The sequence below is a fragment of the Strix aluco genome, chromosome 10 (genome assembly GCF_031877795.1).
Source record: "Strix aluco isolate bStrAlu1 chromosome 10, bStrAlu1.hap1, whole genome shotgun sequence".
Classification (NCBI taxonomy): domain Eukaryota; kingdom Metazoa; phylum Chordata; class Aves; order Strigiformes; family Strigidae; genus Strix; species Strix aluco.
The window spans coordinates 15,004,554-15,022,170 of NC_133940.1; the positions used below are offsets into that span (position 1 = coordinate 15,004,554).

A 17,617-nucleotide genomic window follows, 5' to 3' on the forward strand; every position below is an offset into this window, starting at 1 on the left:
CCTAACAGAAGGGGTTTTTGCATTTGAATTTATTTGAAAGTTAACAACAAGAAATTTGTTCTCACTTAAGACTTCAGGTTAGTCACAGTGACCTAGAAACACCAATTTAAATTTAGCCAAGAATGCATTGTAAAAATAAAGAAACTTGTAACACACAGAGAACTTCTAAACCTAGAGGACGGAAACCATACGGGCTACAAATCCCATGAAAGAAAAAAAGTCTTTGTGATGTGGACAGCACAAAAGGTTTGGTGTGGCTGTTTATTATTTGCACCTCACAGAAAGAATTCTTGAAAAAAATCTTGCCTTTACTGACACTTTACATTAGAAATACTATAATTTTCTAACTTTATTTCTGGAAAGTACTATGGACAAGTGAAGCATGATTACAAAAAACCAAAAAGAACAGAAAGGATTTTATCAGACATTCCTCAAACTCGGATCACCTTAAGGTGCTTTGACTTTGCTATCCTTAATTTAAGGATGATGTATTAAGCTTACAGTGCATTGTGATACATCCTTGATTCTCCAGCAATATAATGAGGATAGAACTTACTATTTTAGATACAACTGAAAAATACCACCATATGGTCTTACTTGTCACATAAAACAAGAACTAAAGCATACCAACATTTTAGTTTTAACTTTGTCCACTTCAAATTCAAAGTGGTTTATGCATCTCTTTCCATTTTTTCCTCTTTTTTTTAATTCACCAATACCTTATAGCTGAGCTCCCACTTGGGATTTGGTACCTTCCCTCATATCTCCATCTTGTTCTCTAATGTTTCTGCTGATCTTCCAACAGTCCTTAGCTGTATCTGTGCTGTTATCTAAGGAGTTACCATCATTCCATGCAGAATCCAAGCACCTTGGATTCTTGACTTCTGTTTTAAATATTCAAGTCACTCCATCTATAACCTTCGGTAAACAGAAATCCTTCTGCACAGGTGAGCCATCTTAAAACACCTCAGAAAAGCACTAAACAAACAAAAATTACAGTCCAGCAAAATTCAATTCATCTATTTCCCTGAAGCTAGTAATGTCTTTTAATTGCTAAGCAAATATTTCAATCATTTCCCTTCGCATCCTGCTATTAATATAAACCACAGACAAGTAGAGACTGTATAGACAATTCCATCTAGATTGTCTTTAACAAAGAAATAACTAAAAATTTTCTAAGAAACAGGAAATAATTTAGTTTAACAGGACGAATGGAAACTCTGTAGTTGGATCTCCCAGATCAGATTTACAGTGAATTACATATATCCAAAAAAGACAGAAAATGAGGAAGGCTCAAAATTGAGTACTATAAAAAACACAAAAACATTCACTAGGTGCTGACAGATTTACAAGCAAGACTCTTCGCAGACAGCAATTACACTGAAATTTTTTGAGGCATCAGTGCCAGTTCAAGCAGCTCCTCTCATTTGTTTCCCTACATCCATTCCCTGCTTCCAAGTAACCTCTTTTCCCCTCCACTATCTCCCCCCCAAAAACCCAAACCCAAACCTAGACATAAGAATATCTATCTGTAAGGAAGAACTGCTGATACAGCTCTCTCCAAATGCTACTTCAGCTCTTCACTCGCATTGTTCTGATCAGCCCTAACTTTGGGTACTAGGAGAATAGAAGATTATAACCTATGTGCAATGTAAATGCACAAGAGGTGATGCTGGTGTTGAAAAATTTTCAGTCTTGAAATCAGAACTGACTGCTAACTGAGGTTCCTTTACTTTTACATTCCACATGTTTAGAGATTAAGGGATATGTGTGAAAATCTGCAAGCTTGTGAAGTACAGTTTAAATTTCTCTGAACAGTCTTCTCACCTCCTCCATGATTGTTCTCCAATACTGCATTAGAGAAACACTGAAGAAACAGACAACTAAAGCAAGTCCCACAACTTACAAAACTAGTGAAACCAGACAACCCAAATACTCCAGACTGTAAAGCAACATATGGAATAAATATCTGAACAAAGAAATAAAAGCATAAGAATTGTAATTTTTAATAAAACTATGCTATAAAGCAGTTAATAATCTACCATAAACCAGTGCTGCAATTCAACTAAACCACCAACCTGTATTCCACATGTATCTACCCCATTTAATCTAACAGGTTACATGCGCCTTTTTTTCCAAGCGCTTCTTTGTATCCACTGCCCAAACTTTGTAAATTCAGGTAAATTAGCTGCAGGGGCAGATAAAAAAATTAAGGTTTCCTTAATAAATGAAATGCTAAAGTCAATCAGCCACAGAAGCTAAATTAACCTAACATTTAGTTGCAATGTTTCTGAAGTTTCTTGTCAGAGAAATTTTAAATTAGCATATCAAAGTCATAAAAACCAAAACAGGAATCAAAGTAATTGTGGGAGGAATCAAAACATCACAAACTAGTCATAAATAGTTCTGAAGATGCTAACTTGCAGATTAAATAATATGTAACATGCTGAAGAAACTCTAGAAAATGTACATGCCTAGCATACCACAATAAAATAACTACATTGCAAACAGTATAAAGTGATCATGGGTGTCCATGTCCAGGAGAACTACACTACACAAGGCAACAAATATGTAGGGAAAGAAAAGCACTTTATAGTGACAGCAGAAATTGGCCTTGGTCACGTTTCAGATGGAAATACATGACATGTTTGTGAGTAAGGCTGCATAACTGGAGTCAAAAGTTCAGCTACCCACAATGTGTGATCTTTGCAAATAAATTTGCAAATACAAAATTAATCAACTCAAGATCAGATCCAATGAAGCATGAACTGGGTCTTGCTGTAATGAAGCCTAATAAGCAGCTTTGTCTTCAGACTGATAGGTGTTATACACATTTTCCCACCCCCCTAAAAGATTTTTCCATCTGGATACTTTGGCCTCAGATCACATAAATATTTGCTCATAAGAAACAATACACACTTCATAACTTCGGAAACATAAAAGTCACATTCCTCATCTAGAAATAAAATATAACCAAAGTGGCAAGTGTCCAAAGTATGAAAATTTATATTTGATTATTTGGGGAATCAAGAGAGATGCATCTCTTCTGGGGTGCCACAGACAAACTATTCTGCATCTTACAGTACTTTACACATCTAAAACATAAGAAAATCAATAGTGTTTTACTAAACTATGACACACATTGTGGGAGCAATAAAAAACGACAAGGAAAAAAAAATCACTCACACCAACTGAGTTTGCATGACATACAAAAGCTAAGCAAATAATGTACACTACAACACAGCTAAATATAAAGCTTAATGCATGAGATTAGATTTGACTTCTCATTGCTAGTGCAAGACAAATAAATACATCTTATAAAAACCCCAGAAGTATATCCTTGAGATTTCTAGGAGGTCCAAGAACTCTCAAGGAACTGCTCTGCTACTCCAATTCAGGAAGAGATGATAAAACTTTCTGTACACAGCTCTGTGAGCAGGAACAAAAGACAAATTTATACAGTCAACACATAATTACCTGACGAGGAAAATATCCCCCTAGTTTAACTAAAGTGGTAATACTGTTTTACTTATATAATTAGACTCTCAGAGAGATGCGAATTTAACACTTCCATATTGGTGGGGGAGGTGACAACTTATAGCAACTTTCAGCAACTTATAATGAGGATTTGTAATTTTCTAGAAATTACTGTGACTTAAAATGTTGTGTCAGAGGTTGGTTGCACTTTTCAAGACCTCCCCTATTCTGTTCACACCCCCACTAGCAGAACTAACTTTGAATCTGGAGAGCGAGCAACCCTAGCTCAGTGGGTTTCTGAAGTTCCAGCACTATTAATCAAAGAGCAAAATGGAAAGCTGCCTGGCTCATCTGAACTATAACCATTTTAGCAGTACAGAATAATAGGTACAGCTAACAATGGCCAGGACAATCCCAACAAACCAACAATAAAATACATTCTGTCATAGCTGCAGTAATTTTACTTTATGCATATTAGCTGATAAAAAAGGGACTTGAATATTGTTAATATTCAAGTTTTCCTCCATTTTTCATACCAACTCAGTGAGGGACAACACACCAACATTAGACATGTATCAGGTATATGGAAGATAGGATTGAGTAAAACTAGTATTCATCCAAAGAATACCAAAAGGTCTCTAACGCAGGTTTCGCTGAGTTTGGTAATGCAAAAAGCAGTGGTAAAAAGAGTTTCAAAAACTCTTACCTGAGGTAGCTGTCTAATCAGGTCAACACAGATGGAAGTGATCCCACAGTACACCTGAAATTTTAACTGAATAACCCATCAAAACCAGAATAGAGATCTACCCGGTCTTCCAACTTGTAAGTTGTGAGTCCTTTTTGCTTAGTAGAGAAGTCTTAAAGATTTATTTCCAGTTCAATACACCATGCAAGTGGAAGAAACAGTAACAGACTTCTATTTCTTAACCAGATTACACTGCTAACTCATTGCATCACCAAAATGAGGTAAGAAAAAAGTATGCTTAGGCGCTGGGGCCTCTTACAAGCTCAACAGTCGCGACTATTGCTACAAAGAAAGCATTTTGCCTCATCTAGATTTAATTGATTTCAGAAACTGGAAATGTATCAACAGTTTCTAGGGGCTTAAATACTTCTATGCCCTTAAAGTCATTTGAATTTGTAATTATTCTTATAGACAAATGGTTTATAGATTGTATTCACTCATCTGACAGGGATCATAAGAAGAAATTATTGTTGGAAGATGAAGAAAAGTTATCGCTTTTCTATTCACTATACATAAGAAGCTTTAAGGTAGAAATTATAATAAGGCCCAAAGCTGAAGATTTTTTCTGAAGCTACCGATGCACAGACAAACCGCTGGGAGTGACCAGTAACAACTACATAGCTCAGAACATAACTACGGTTATGTAGAAGAGAGAAATCCACATGTCCGGCATCCACATAGCTCTTGCTTCAAGTTAGAACCTTTTCCCTTTTTAGTACTATGAATTTTACCAAGTTTCAGTGAAATCCTGACCCTCTGCAAAACTTGGCTGAGAATAAGTGGACTATTATTACAGACTAACCAACATTACCAGTCAAAATTTTTTATCCTGAACTAACACTTTCACACTTGGAAGGAATTCACACTTCCATTTATAAGTATCTACTGTTTGCTGCTATGAAAGTAACTTTGCAGACGTGGGAATGATTATAAAAGCAATGTCGTACTATCTTGATACGCATGCAAGCAGACCTTAGGAGCATGAAGCAGCTGCTGCTATAGCTTCAGTAAGAAAAGGATCAAAATTAGCACAACATTGGGTCAGTACCCTTGCTGTTATTCAGAGCTCTTGTCAAAAATAATCAGGTCAATGCTGTATTGCTGCTTGAGCAAACAGTGAGCAGAGAGGACTGAAGCTATAAAACAAGGGGAAAAAACCCACAAAGACAACAGGAAAGGGTTACAAGTGGGAAGATCCTACTGTCCTCTTTGCAACAGGCTTGAGATTTGGTGAGGGGAAGCTGAGTAGTTTATGGCATTTACTGTTGTTAAACTGCAATTTGATCAAGGATTAAGACAGCACATGAGTAGGGCTCAGGCAGCTGTCCCACACGTTTTGGAGGGTGCTGGTTTCACATCTGCTTTGACTGAATGGTGGAGTGTCTCACATTAATGCAATCCACCACCTATTAGCAACTGGGTGTATTTTCTAAACTGTAGAGGTGGATGTGTGACACATTTATGGGATGGACTGGAAGAGAGTAAGTACAGTAGGAAAACGAGAAGAAACTATGGGGAAAGAAGAGGGGTAGTAAGTGAAGCTACAAAAAATATAACCATTAAAATAGTCATTAAAGGTGGCTACAGTGCAAGCAGTATTTCTGACACATTCTAATTATACAGTGTTTTTGAAATTATGCAGGAAAATCCATGCAACAGCAGATTGTCAACAGATTTATAACCATTCTACAACCACTCATTACTAGCTCAACATAATGAGACAAAATACTAAAGACCTGTTTGGTTTCTTAGAAGGACATGGAAATTTAGAGACACCTAAACGAACAGTATGCTTGCCAAAAAAATGCTACCAGAGTTTTTAAATGCTAACAAGGATGAAGCAGTTACTTAAAGTACAAGAAAAGGAAGTAATTAGAATCTTGAAGCCTTTCTCATCTTTTCAAAAAATACAACCACAAAGTTGCAGTTTGTTTCTTTTTTTAATACTAAGGATTCTGACAAAATCTACAAGAAGTCTGAGTAAATCATTGCTGTGCTTATTATGAAGCACTTCGCCATTTCAGATGCCCCATTTACAGTGCATTTGTAGACAGCAGGAGACTTTCAGAGGAGAACTCTTAAAATCTGGATGTATATGCATTACGGCTCCCAAAGTTCCAGAAAAATTCCTATCTGTACATTGTATAATGTCTAAACTGTAGTTTCTTATGCTTGCCTATATACTTCAGTTGCTTTAGCCCTATCTAAAATACACACAAGGCTAATCTCATCAGCAGATTACGTTTAACAAGCTAGAGAGAATCAGTTAATTTAAAACACTCTCCATAGTCCATGAAAATCTGAAGATACAGCCTTTCTTCAAGGATAAATTACTATTTTTTTAGCTCAGTGCAAAATATTGATTTCCACATTACATGCTTTTTACACAAGCCTTTTATCCCTCTCTCATTGCAATTAATATCATTCAGTTCAAATGAAGTAATTAAAGCACTGCAACGTAGGATATCTCTAAACTTTTATTACAGCTGCATGCACACACAGAAGCCACATAGTATGGCTGGTATAACAGCCTGGTGAAATAAAAATCCCTTATGATATACTAGCTTGGGCTCAACACCATACTAACTCAGCTTCTGGACTGAAACCAGTTTATTCCCACTGAGTGCACAGCATGCACCTGCCTGCAAAAAACATTTCCCTTAAAGAAAGGCAAAAAAGGGAAAGACAGCTAGGAGATATTGCAGTGTCCAGAACATATCTGGTACACAAGTCTTGCTAAAGTCTCTAATTATTCATTTGACTCTTTCTTTTTAACAAATAGAGTAGGATAAGATCTAGCGTTTGAAAAAAGCTGGGAAGCAGCTTTCAAGTTGTGCAGAAAGGCTCCAAGGGACACCATCATGCAGCCCTCCAGATTAGAAAAGCTGGTTAAATACACTGCATGACTAATGGGTAATTTTTAAAAAGTGAACAAACAAACCAAAGGAAAACACACAAAAAAAAAAAAAAGTGGAAAAAAAAAGAACAAGTAGGCCAAGCCAGAGCTATTTAAAAGCTTTCAGGAAAGAAATCTGAATGACATGATGCATTTCATAAAGTCTGCCTGCACTTACTTTGCTGTACTAGCTGTGAGAATAGTTCCAGCTTCAGGACTATTACAATAATTATGTGGGGGAGTGCAGAAAGGAGCTGAACTGGGGTTGTATTTCTGAAAATTTACAAAACACACTGTCACAATTTTCTAAACAGAAATTAGATGTTGCTTCCCCATCTTTTAAAACCCCCTGGTTGTGTAGCACTGAAGTCAGATAAAAAGAGTTGTCAGCTAAGCTATCAGTCACTATGTTTCAGGGTTTGAAATTATCCCTTTTCATGCATCCAGGAAGGCTGCTGTTCTAGGCATAACAAATTACAGTAAATTGAACTTTGGATACTTATGCAGGCAAAACAAACTGATAATCTTGAAAGGAGCAGGTATAACAGTGTCACAGACTTTCCAAGACTCCATGCTTCCAAATACTACAGAATCTTCTTAATCTGCACAGTTGTTCAGTGCACACAGGAAAGTCCGGCTTCGCCTACTCTTCAAGAGGAAGCAAAGCTTACAGAGCACTCTGGCTACTGCCAATATCATGAAGACCACAGTGAAATTAGAAAATGTTCTATTTAAAAGTAAGTTTACTACTATGAAGCATTTAAAACCTGAAGTCTTAATTAGAATGTTTTAAAAGAAATTAATACAGAATGCTTTGTAAATTGTTTCATGTAAATGTTTATTCAATTAGGAGCTGGTCTTGCAAGGTCCACAGGATCTATGCCTCACAAAGGTAAAGCAAGTCACACACACTCGTGAAATCCTGTGATTTTATGCTTTTTAAAATTAGATTGTAAAGCTAGTCTCCAGTAAAAAGAACATATGGAAAGGATGCTGGATTAAGGGTAGGAAGTACAGAAACTACTGCTTAGTCTCAACCTTTGTAACGTGCTACTGTAAGCAACTTCCCCCTTCTTAACCTCTGTCTCCGAGATCACCAAAGTGTTCACAGCTAGTTCATCCAGCTGAGAACAGCTCTGCAAGATTTCTCCTGACCTTGAGTTCCTCTCAAATGACCTAGTAACACATGTAAAAGCAAATGTTTAGCTCTCAGTATTTTACAGCTTTCTGGCCCTCTAAAAGAACAAACACAAACAGATCTACAGTTGTACTCAAGGCCCAGTATTTACCACTACTGGTTTTTTGTGAGTTGATAGTAAGATTTTATCATGGCCTTCACACATCAAACAGCAGAGGAACAATACTGTAAAAAGTGAGGAAGTGGATGCTGACAGAAGGCAAAACATAACACTAGATTTATGAACAGGCTGTAACTTCAGATATTACACATGTACAGGTTAAATAGTCACAGAGGCATGGGAGTAAAATTCAGACACAGGGCCCGTCCATGAATCTGAATGTGTATACATTCACAACTCAGTGCACAAGGTTAAGTGGATAGATCATAGAATGGTTTGGGTTGGAAGGGACCTTTAAAGGTTGTCTAGTCCAACCCCCCTGCAATGAGAAGCGACATCTTCAACGAGATCAGGTTGCTCAGAGTTCCATCCAACCTGACCTTGAATGTTTCCAGGAATGGGGCATCCATCACCTTTTTGGGCAACCTGTTCCAGTGCTTAACTACTCTCACTGTAAAAAATTTCTTCCTTGTATTTAGTCTAAATCTACCCTCTTCTGGTTTAAAATCACTACCCCTTGTTCTATTGCAACAGGCCCTACTAAAATGTTTGCTCCCATCTTTCTTATAAGCTCCCTTTTAAGTATTCACTAGGAAAGGAACTGAAAATATAAAATATGACAAGAAACAAGACATAACGATCTACAGTGCAGCCCTTTATTTTGGCTACAAGTCTAGGCATCTCCCAAATTGACATCTATAAGAGCAAATACCGAAAGCCATTTATTTTTTAATAGGAACAAGATACTAAGTGATGTGCATATAAACACAGAAGAATTCAATGTACTAAAAGCATTTGCTCTAAATCCTGATTAAAGAGCAAAATGAGAAAGATTCAATAATATAGAGCACCTCTTGAACTAGCTAGACTCTGTTACTTTAACATCTTTTCCCAGGTATTCATATGTCATTTTTAAATTCTAACAGCTCTGTAGTAGAGGTCCTCTAGTATAATTAATATATAGTTTCAACTAATGAATATACTGCCCATAGTTTCCTCAGTACTCCATGGCATACCACAGTTAGGATCTCTCATTTTCTCAGGGACAGCGAAGTTATGAAATCTTAAAGTTTATAGACAATCTGGGATCAAAACAGACACCAGAACAGCAGAAAAACTCATCCACGTGGTAGTTCAGGACTTCTGTAAAATCCTAAAAATCATTCAAAGGAAACCTGTGTACTATCCACCTGGGCTGGTTGTTAACTGCAGGCTGGCTGGCTGCTTTGCATAGGCTTACAGCTCCAAACTGCTGCGAGTCCAAAATCTGGAGAATGCATCAGTAACTACCCATCACACTCACAGTATTAAGCTAGAGTACAAATGGCATGTGGAAGAACCTTGCACAAGGTGACCTACCAACTAGTTTGTAAAGGCTTACACAAGGTTCTTCCCCTAAAACAAAGCAGATTATTCTCAACCTGGGTTTTACATGCAAAGATGAATATTTGTTTCCTTCAGCTTAACAAGTCAATCAATAAGCAGAGCACTGCTGGGAACAGAAGTCTGCTTGGCTAGATCTACTTTTGTCCTCCCTTGCTTCTACTTCCTCAGTGATACCTTTCCAGCTCTAAATGCTATTTCTCTGATAAAGCTAAAACAAAGTTTTACAAATATAGGTGAAACAGCAGTAGGACAAACATTATACAGCAGTGACACAAAAGCCCTGCTTGAACTGAAGAGTGTAAATTATTGAGGTGGCAAATGGAAATGTATTACTTACAAATGATTCAGTCACCTCTTCTCTAGCACTGAAGTTAATAATTATATCCACGCTGTACTGATTCAGAGGAGTAGAATAGTAGAATTAAGACTACCACCAATTTGTATACTGGATTTGAGTTCTTCAGGCATGTCTTACTGGTTTAGCAAACACTTAGACATGAATCTAGGGGAAGTGTCCCTAATTGGCTTACCAAGAAACACCAATATTTCTGCTAAGAGCTTACTACAGACTTTTCAGAAAATTAGCTGTCAGAGAGTAAAAGATCAGATCTATGCTTCACACCTTGCTCCATTCTAGTGTTCTGTTTTGCTTCTCCAACAAAAAAAAGTTATTGTCAATGGATCAAAAAACCCCAGACGCCTGACTCAAAAACTCAGTTCTGTAACTGACTGTCTCAGCCCCCCCCAAAGCCAGCAGGCATATTCTGGATTCGATGATGCAGTCAGATCCATGGAAATTCAGCAATCCTTGAGCTCTCTCCTCTGTCCATGACCATGCATATGCCACAGAACTACAAAGACTTTAAATATTTTTGAGACAGGAGCTATGCATTTTTCATGAAGGGTAACAAAATGCCTCAATAGTACTTTCTAATTCACCCTCCCAGTTAATTCTGCAGTTGCTTGCAAAAAGAAAACAAAAACTCCTAAAGTTCATGGTAAAGATAAGGGCTAGGAAACAAAATCAAGTCAAAGGGACACAGCAGAGAACCAGAGCTCTAGTCGGTAGCTCCTGGCTATGGATGTGTCTTGCCATATGGTGTCAGCAGCCTTACCAAGCAATGGATCATATTCAAATGACAAGTATTTTCCTGTGAGTTTCCAATCTTCACAATGCTAGAGTTGCCACATGAATGTTATGCAATCGCTGAAAAAGGGATGGTGCTCATATAAAGGAAATGCAATGATGGCAAGGCACAGGAAAGCTGATCTACAGTACAAAAATCTGGAAATTATTTTGGGGCGGGGGATATGATGAAAGTTATAACTACACTACTGTCTACTAATGAGATAGGGCATTGACTTTAATTTTTAAAGAGATATTGCAGAAGAGTGGAGGATCTGAGACAGAAAGTCAGAAACACCAGTCCCTGTGATGCTGACTGACTGAGGTGTCTGAGAATGTCATAAACCTGTGTTTCAGTTTTCTAGCCTGAAGCACAGATGATGACTAGAAGTGCTGGTAAAAACTGTGCATTTTACTAAAAAGATGTACTGTACAATCACTACACAGTAACATAATCCTGAAGAAAGTAGTTTCCCAAAGGGACTTTGTTAATGTAATTAAATGTTTTTATACAGAAATCTTAGGTTTTTCATATTTGCATTACAGCAAAGTGAACAGTATTTTTACTTTCTGGACATTCATTGAAGTAGATGCAAATAAACTGATTCAATTTTAAAATACAGTACCCAGACCTTAATTTTCCTGGGCTAGCTGAAGGAAAAAATAGTGAGATTGACAGTAAGTTTAGCCAAGCTATACATGCACCTAAAACACTGATGCTGAAAAACTCCATAGCATTTGATTAAACAGCTATACAAGAAGTTTGGAATCAAGTTTTATACAATTATTTAGTGCTAGCAGCACTGCTCAACATTTTCTGCCGAGAAATTAAACAGTAAGTTCTCCACTTGAAACAAAAACAGTAAGGTGAACCTGCTTCTACAAAGCTGCAATCTTGTAAAAAGTCTCGAAAAAAACCCACAGTACTTCAGAAGGGACATCAGTAGGCTACAAGTATCTGCTTAGCTTTCTTCTATCATCCCAACCAGGATCAAGGTAAGCGCAGGAGCAAAAATGAATTCAAGATTGAGTAGGTATAGCCAAAGTCTCTAAAATCAAATCACTAACACTGGAATGGCTGTATTCAGGTTTGGCTACATACTCATAGAAAAATGCATTGCTTTACATTTGCCCTCTTAATCTTGAGGGTCAGTCAGCTGCTCTCAGGAATGCATCCAAAATATCATATGAGATTGAGTCAATCACTCGCCTTTGGGGTGCAAAACTCCACAATGAAGTCATGATTCAACTACCTCTCATGATCTTAATTTCACCTGTGTTTGTGATGGGAAGTTAAAAATACAAATTATGTTGACATCAGTGAAGTATGAAGTTCTGGGAAGCCTGCAATACTTAAAACTTTAAGATCTGGTCTCCATTGCCACAAATTTAAAAAAAAAAAAAAATTAATGTCTCTTGTTAAGAGTATTACTATGAAACTCCAAACACGCAGCTCTGTGCAGCACCACTGTGGTTCAGTTCAGTTGGATCTCAAGTTAATCAAAAGCGGTAGTCAGTACCTACGTGGAAAAGAAACAGAAAAACCCTGCACCCTCTACACACACGTGAAATCAGTCTCGGCAAGCTGGTATGCAAGAGCCCCTTTTGCCACTGCAGCCTGCTCTCTGGTTTGCTACTGTTTCAAATGAGATCTACAACTGAAGTTCGACCAGTTGGAGCAATTAGGGACTATGAAAAACAAAATATCAGCCTGATTCTAAGTGGGATTTTGGCAATTCAAACCCCTGTTATAGTTTATACTGATTAAACTCGTTACAGTAAGAATCTTGGTGAAATATTTAGATGGTGTATCATTAACAAGATGCAATATTTTATAATGAGTCAGCTGTGTTTTAGTGCTAGACAAACCACTTGCTGGCCTCTATTTACGCAGCAACATAACTTCATTAAAAATTCTGCATAATCATGCAATTATCAGTCTCGCTCTTGCTAGATTTTCATTGGTAATATGGATGATACCCTGCTATATACATTCATGTGAAATGATTACAGAGCTTTTATAACTAGTATAACCACCTTTAAATTGAGCTTAGTTATCACAACAAATGACTCTGATCTGAGCCAGAGAAAGAATTGATGTTCAATAGTTTGTTTAGTTCCTCTCTCTCTGAAAGAAAGCATCCACCTGCCCTAGACACATTTCTGCCAGCGGGCCGGCAGCTGACACACCCACCACAAGTGAGCGAGTTGTCGTTTCTGGCAGAGGGCTCCGCGCTCCCCCAGCCACCCTTCCCCACCCGGCATTGGGGCCTAATTACTCCAAAACCGTCAAAACAGCGGCGCTGAGCAGCCAGGCTGGCACTCCCCGCTCAGCTACTACCGCCTCGCTTGTCCCTTCCCTGGCACAGCCCCTCCCGCTGCGGCCCCCCCCGGCGCCTCACTCGGCTCCTAGCGCCGCCGCTGCGGCCCGGCCGTGCCTTCCCGCAGGGGTGCGGGCAGCGGGGCGCCCCGCCACCTCCCCCAGACACCCCTCTGCCCGGACAGGCGGCGGTGCCTCCCAGAAACCCTGTTTTTTAACTACTTTTACTGATTCTTATGGCGCCTGGCCGCGGCGGGGCCCTCCTCAGCCCCTCGGCGCGGGGCCGGGGCCGCTCCCGCCCGCCGGGGCCGGCGGCGGGGTCCCCCGCCGGCCGCCCCCGGCGCCCCCCGGGCCCCGGCACAGCGGCGCCCGGCTGGCCGCGGCTCTCACCATGGTACAGATGGAGGCGAGTCTCCGGACCGTCATCAGTATTTCCATCCGCCCGACGCGGCCCCGCGCCCCGCGGCCGCCCCCGCTGCCGCCGGCGCCATGTTGGGACGCAGCCGCCCAACTGACAGCGGCAGCCGGAGCCGCAGGTGGCGCAACCTCCAAACGGGGCCGGGCGCCGGCGGTGCGGCGCCCAAACGGCGCCGGCTGCGCGCCGCGCCGCGCCCCGAGGGGTTCCCCTGTCTTCCCCCCCCCGCTCCCCGCAGCCCTCCGCCTTCCCCGCTCGTCTCCCCTCACCCCCGGGCGGCCGGAGCCTGCGGGGCCTCTTCGCTCCAGGGGCCGAGAGGGCGGCGTGTTGCAGGCCGACGTCCCGGCAAGGCCTCCCTCAGGGTCACCGCAGGGCTGGGCTGCGGCTTCCCCCTCAGCCGAAACGGGGCCGGGGACGCCCTGCTCCGGGCGGCTGTGGGGGTGGCGGGGGCGCGGGATGTGCTTCGGTTCCCTCGGCCCAGAGAGATGGCTGGAGGCCCCGGCGGGATGGCGGTGAAACTGGAGGAAGGCACCGTCCCCACAGGAACGGAGCTGGGGGACGTTGCCAAACCCCCCAGCGAGGGAAACCACGGCCCCCCCCAGAGCACCAAAACGGCTCGAAGGTGCATGCTCAAACTCTGCAATTCCTGAGACTCTTTTTCAGTGGTTGTCAGCACCCACAAATGGGTTTTTACGACAATGCCCAGTGCGATGATGGAGTCAGACGGTGGTTTTGCACCGAGTAATCCTTTGCTGTTCTGTACCATGCGTCCCCGTTTCAGCAAAATCACAAAAAGGGCTCTTTCAGAGCACAGCACTACAAATGACAACAGTGTCTATTGTAAACCCAGGAGGAAAAGGAGTGAAAAATGTTGCCAAGTCACCATATAACACTTCACGCAGTGCTTACCAAAAGCAAATACACGTCAGAGGGAAATGTCCCTCGTGAAGCCAGGGATGGGTAGAAATGGTTGTCATCTGTCTGATTAAGATCTACGGAATTGTGTCAAACCTGGAAGGAGCCTGGCTCATATTTTGTATTAACTATAAATTGAGTGTTGTTGAAAAGTGCTGATGGAGGTGGCTGGAAGCCCTCTGTTCATGCTGTGCATGAAGTACACCGTCAGCGGTGCTAGGACTGTTTCCACACACCACCCCTGATTCCAGCCCTGACCTTGTGGGAATATCTGTGGGGACTGCAGGATGGTTCAGTTACCAAAGCACAAACTTTTTTATGAGGCCAAGATGTTTCCATTCTATTTGAGTTGCTCGCCTGCAGCGATGTTCTCTTATGCACATTGTACTTTTCATGTCATCTACTACAGGCTCCCGAGGGAGAGTATTCAGCAACCTAAAAAAAAAAATCTTTACAAAATATGCTAAAAGTGAAAAAGGACACGTGCTCCTTACAGGGTTTCCATGAACGGCAACACAACAAAATTAGGGACAGGAAATACAGAAATAGTGAAATTTGTACCATGTTTAACCAAATTGAACTATATATTTAAATGATCGCCTCCCTTACATCCCAAAATAGAATCAAATATGATTTATCACAGCTGTTGCAATAGCATCTGAGGACACTTCCTTTCCCTCTGGCCTCAGGATCCGAAGAACTTTGTGCTGGGTACAATTATGGTACTAAAATGGCAGTCTTGTCCCCAAACAACATCTTCTGAGGTTACTGCTGAAGCAGACCGCCAAAATTTTATTGCATTTTACTCATGATCAGGCTCCACACAAGGTGAAATCCCAAGCACAGCTGGCTCCCCGTGCCCATCACATTCAAGTTCTGTTCCTTTCTCAACTCCTGCAAAGATGCTTTTTATTTGCCTTTCCCAACTATGAGGGTATTTAGTTACTGGGAGCAAAAAGGTGGTTGAAACACTACTTTTGTTTAGTGTGATGTGAGAACTGGCCTTTGGGGCCCAAGTTTGCAACAAAGAACAAAGACGGTCAGACAAAGCTACAAAGATCAATCTGTTGTTGTTTGGAATATGTTCAGGAGCGGGGGATGTGTACACAAGCCGCCAGCTACAAGTTTTATCACAACATCTGCCAAAGCAACCGGCATTTCCCCAGCACCACATTTAGCATTTCTGCTCAGAAATGAGCCGTACTTCTCCAGCCATGTTGCCATAATGTCAATATACTGTACAAAACCACCTGAGATACACTGGAGGCAAATGTAACTAACCGTTACAAGTAGATGTTTAGAAGAAAGCTCATTTTTGCCAGTGCTAGGCAGAAGAGCAAAGAGTGACAACAATCATCGTTTCCCCAACATGATGGGATCTTAGCAAGATCACTCTGGCTCTGCTCGTCTGTTACTCCTTTTGTAAAATGTATGAGGAATAATTGTATCCAGTTTTAAAAGCAATTTGACATCCTCATATGAAAAGCACTATGGTAATGGCAAATATTTTTATTTTTAGAATGCTTCATCTCTGAAGATGTGTAGGAATGCCAACAACAATAAAAATAGAAAATCTTATAAAAACTATAGCCAAAAGCAACATAGACCAATAAATAAATCTGCAAAAAATTTGGTGTGGAAATAACACAATCTCTGTGCAACATGCAAAGGCACATATCTTTGCATGGAGCAACCCAAGAAGCGGTTAGTGAAATCTCCAGAATCTTACAAATGTTTTCAAAGTTGCTCTGAGTTTTGCAAACATTCTCCCTTTAATTTAAGCTATTGTTTTTCCAAGAGAATTTGAATTTAAAACATAGCTTTCTTAGCTAAATATAAGTCCATTGTGCACAAACAATGAAAGTGTCTTTTAAAAACAATACTTATTCTACATGCCAAGGGTTATACAATCTCAAATAGTGTGAATCCTTCTGCATGGTTTCACTCAGTGAAAAGGCTATTCTGACAATCTAGAAAATCAAATAAGTATCAGATTTGAAAACCTCTGGCTTTGATTCTACATCTTACTTGAATTCTTTCAGAATTAGAGCCTAAAAGTTATGATTTTGGGGTGGTGGGGAATGAACTTGAGAATAAATTTAAAACTTTTGGAGAATATGCTGCAATTTTTATTTTTACTAAAACCCATTCTCTCCAGACAGAGGTTTCTGCACACAGTGGAAACAGGCTTTGATTCGAAGCTCAAGAAGCCTGGGCTAGTGCATAAGAAATTTAGACTGAACCATATTAGCAAAGGAACTAGAAATTGATTGGTCTGCTTCCAAGATGCATTCTAAAACTGCTTTCACATTTGTTTTAAACAACCAGAAGCCATCACAGCTGCCAAAAGCAGCAGTTCAACATTTCCCCCACCACTGGTCTTTCACTCCTTTCCCCCACACATCTCCTCTCGTGTCAGCACCAGCATCCATACAGGCACATGGTAAACAGCTTTTCCAGTCTTTCCTGATACAGCAGCTGCTCCAGGCCCATGATCAGTTTTGGTGCCCTGCTCTGTGCCGTCGCAGCCGCCACTATGTTTTTGAGATGCAGAGAACTGCATGCCACACTGGCAATGGGGATGCTCTGAGGGTCTACATAAGCAGCAAAATGCTACCCTATGTCTCCTTCTCCATTCCCCTGCCCAGAATACTCAACATTTTGTTGGCTTATTGTGCTGCTGTTGCACACTGAGCTGACAAGTGTGGACTGCCAGTGATGACTCTAAGGTCTCTTTCCTAATTTATGAGTGCCACATCCAAGTTCAGCATCGTTTAAGCATAGTTTATATTCTTTTTCTCTAGATTAACTTACATTTATCTAGACTAAAGCTCACCTGCTGACTTTATGAGCACTCACTCACTTTTGTGAGAACCTTCTGGAGTTCCTCAGCACTGGCACAACATTTAGTTATTCAAAAGGACTTCAACTTTTGTTTCTGTGGATTGTGTTGCCTCTCTTTTGGAGCAAGCCAGCAGATCTGTATTATTCTAGGAAAGTCTTTGCTCATATGGTATATTCTCCGGGATCTTGCTTAAC

At 40.5% G+C, this 17,617-nt stretch overlaps 1 protein-coding gene across 3 annotated transcripts in view; it reads right to left on the minus strand.

Annotated features, from left to right (window-relative positions):
- Positions 1-13,789, minus strand: part of LOC141927932 (ubiquitin carboxyl-terminal hydrolase 12-like) — a 32,368-nt gene extending 18,579 nt beyond the window's left edge. For 2 of the 3 annotated variants that reach the window (XM_074835365.1, XM_074835364.1), the window contains exon 1: positions 13,639-13,789. Coding sequence is in view for 1 of the 3 variants with exons in the window: in XM_074835364.1 (XP_074691465.1) it covers positions 13,639-13,686 (48 nt within the window). In the remaining 2 variants the exon portion in view is untranslated. Of the gene's footprint in view, positions 1-12,360; positions 12,449-13,638 lie in introns of all 3 variants that reach the window. The other variant, XM_074835366.1, reaches the window with a different exon arrangement.
- Between the last annotated feature and the right edge of the window lie 3,828 nt (positions 13,790-17,617).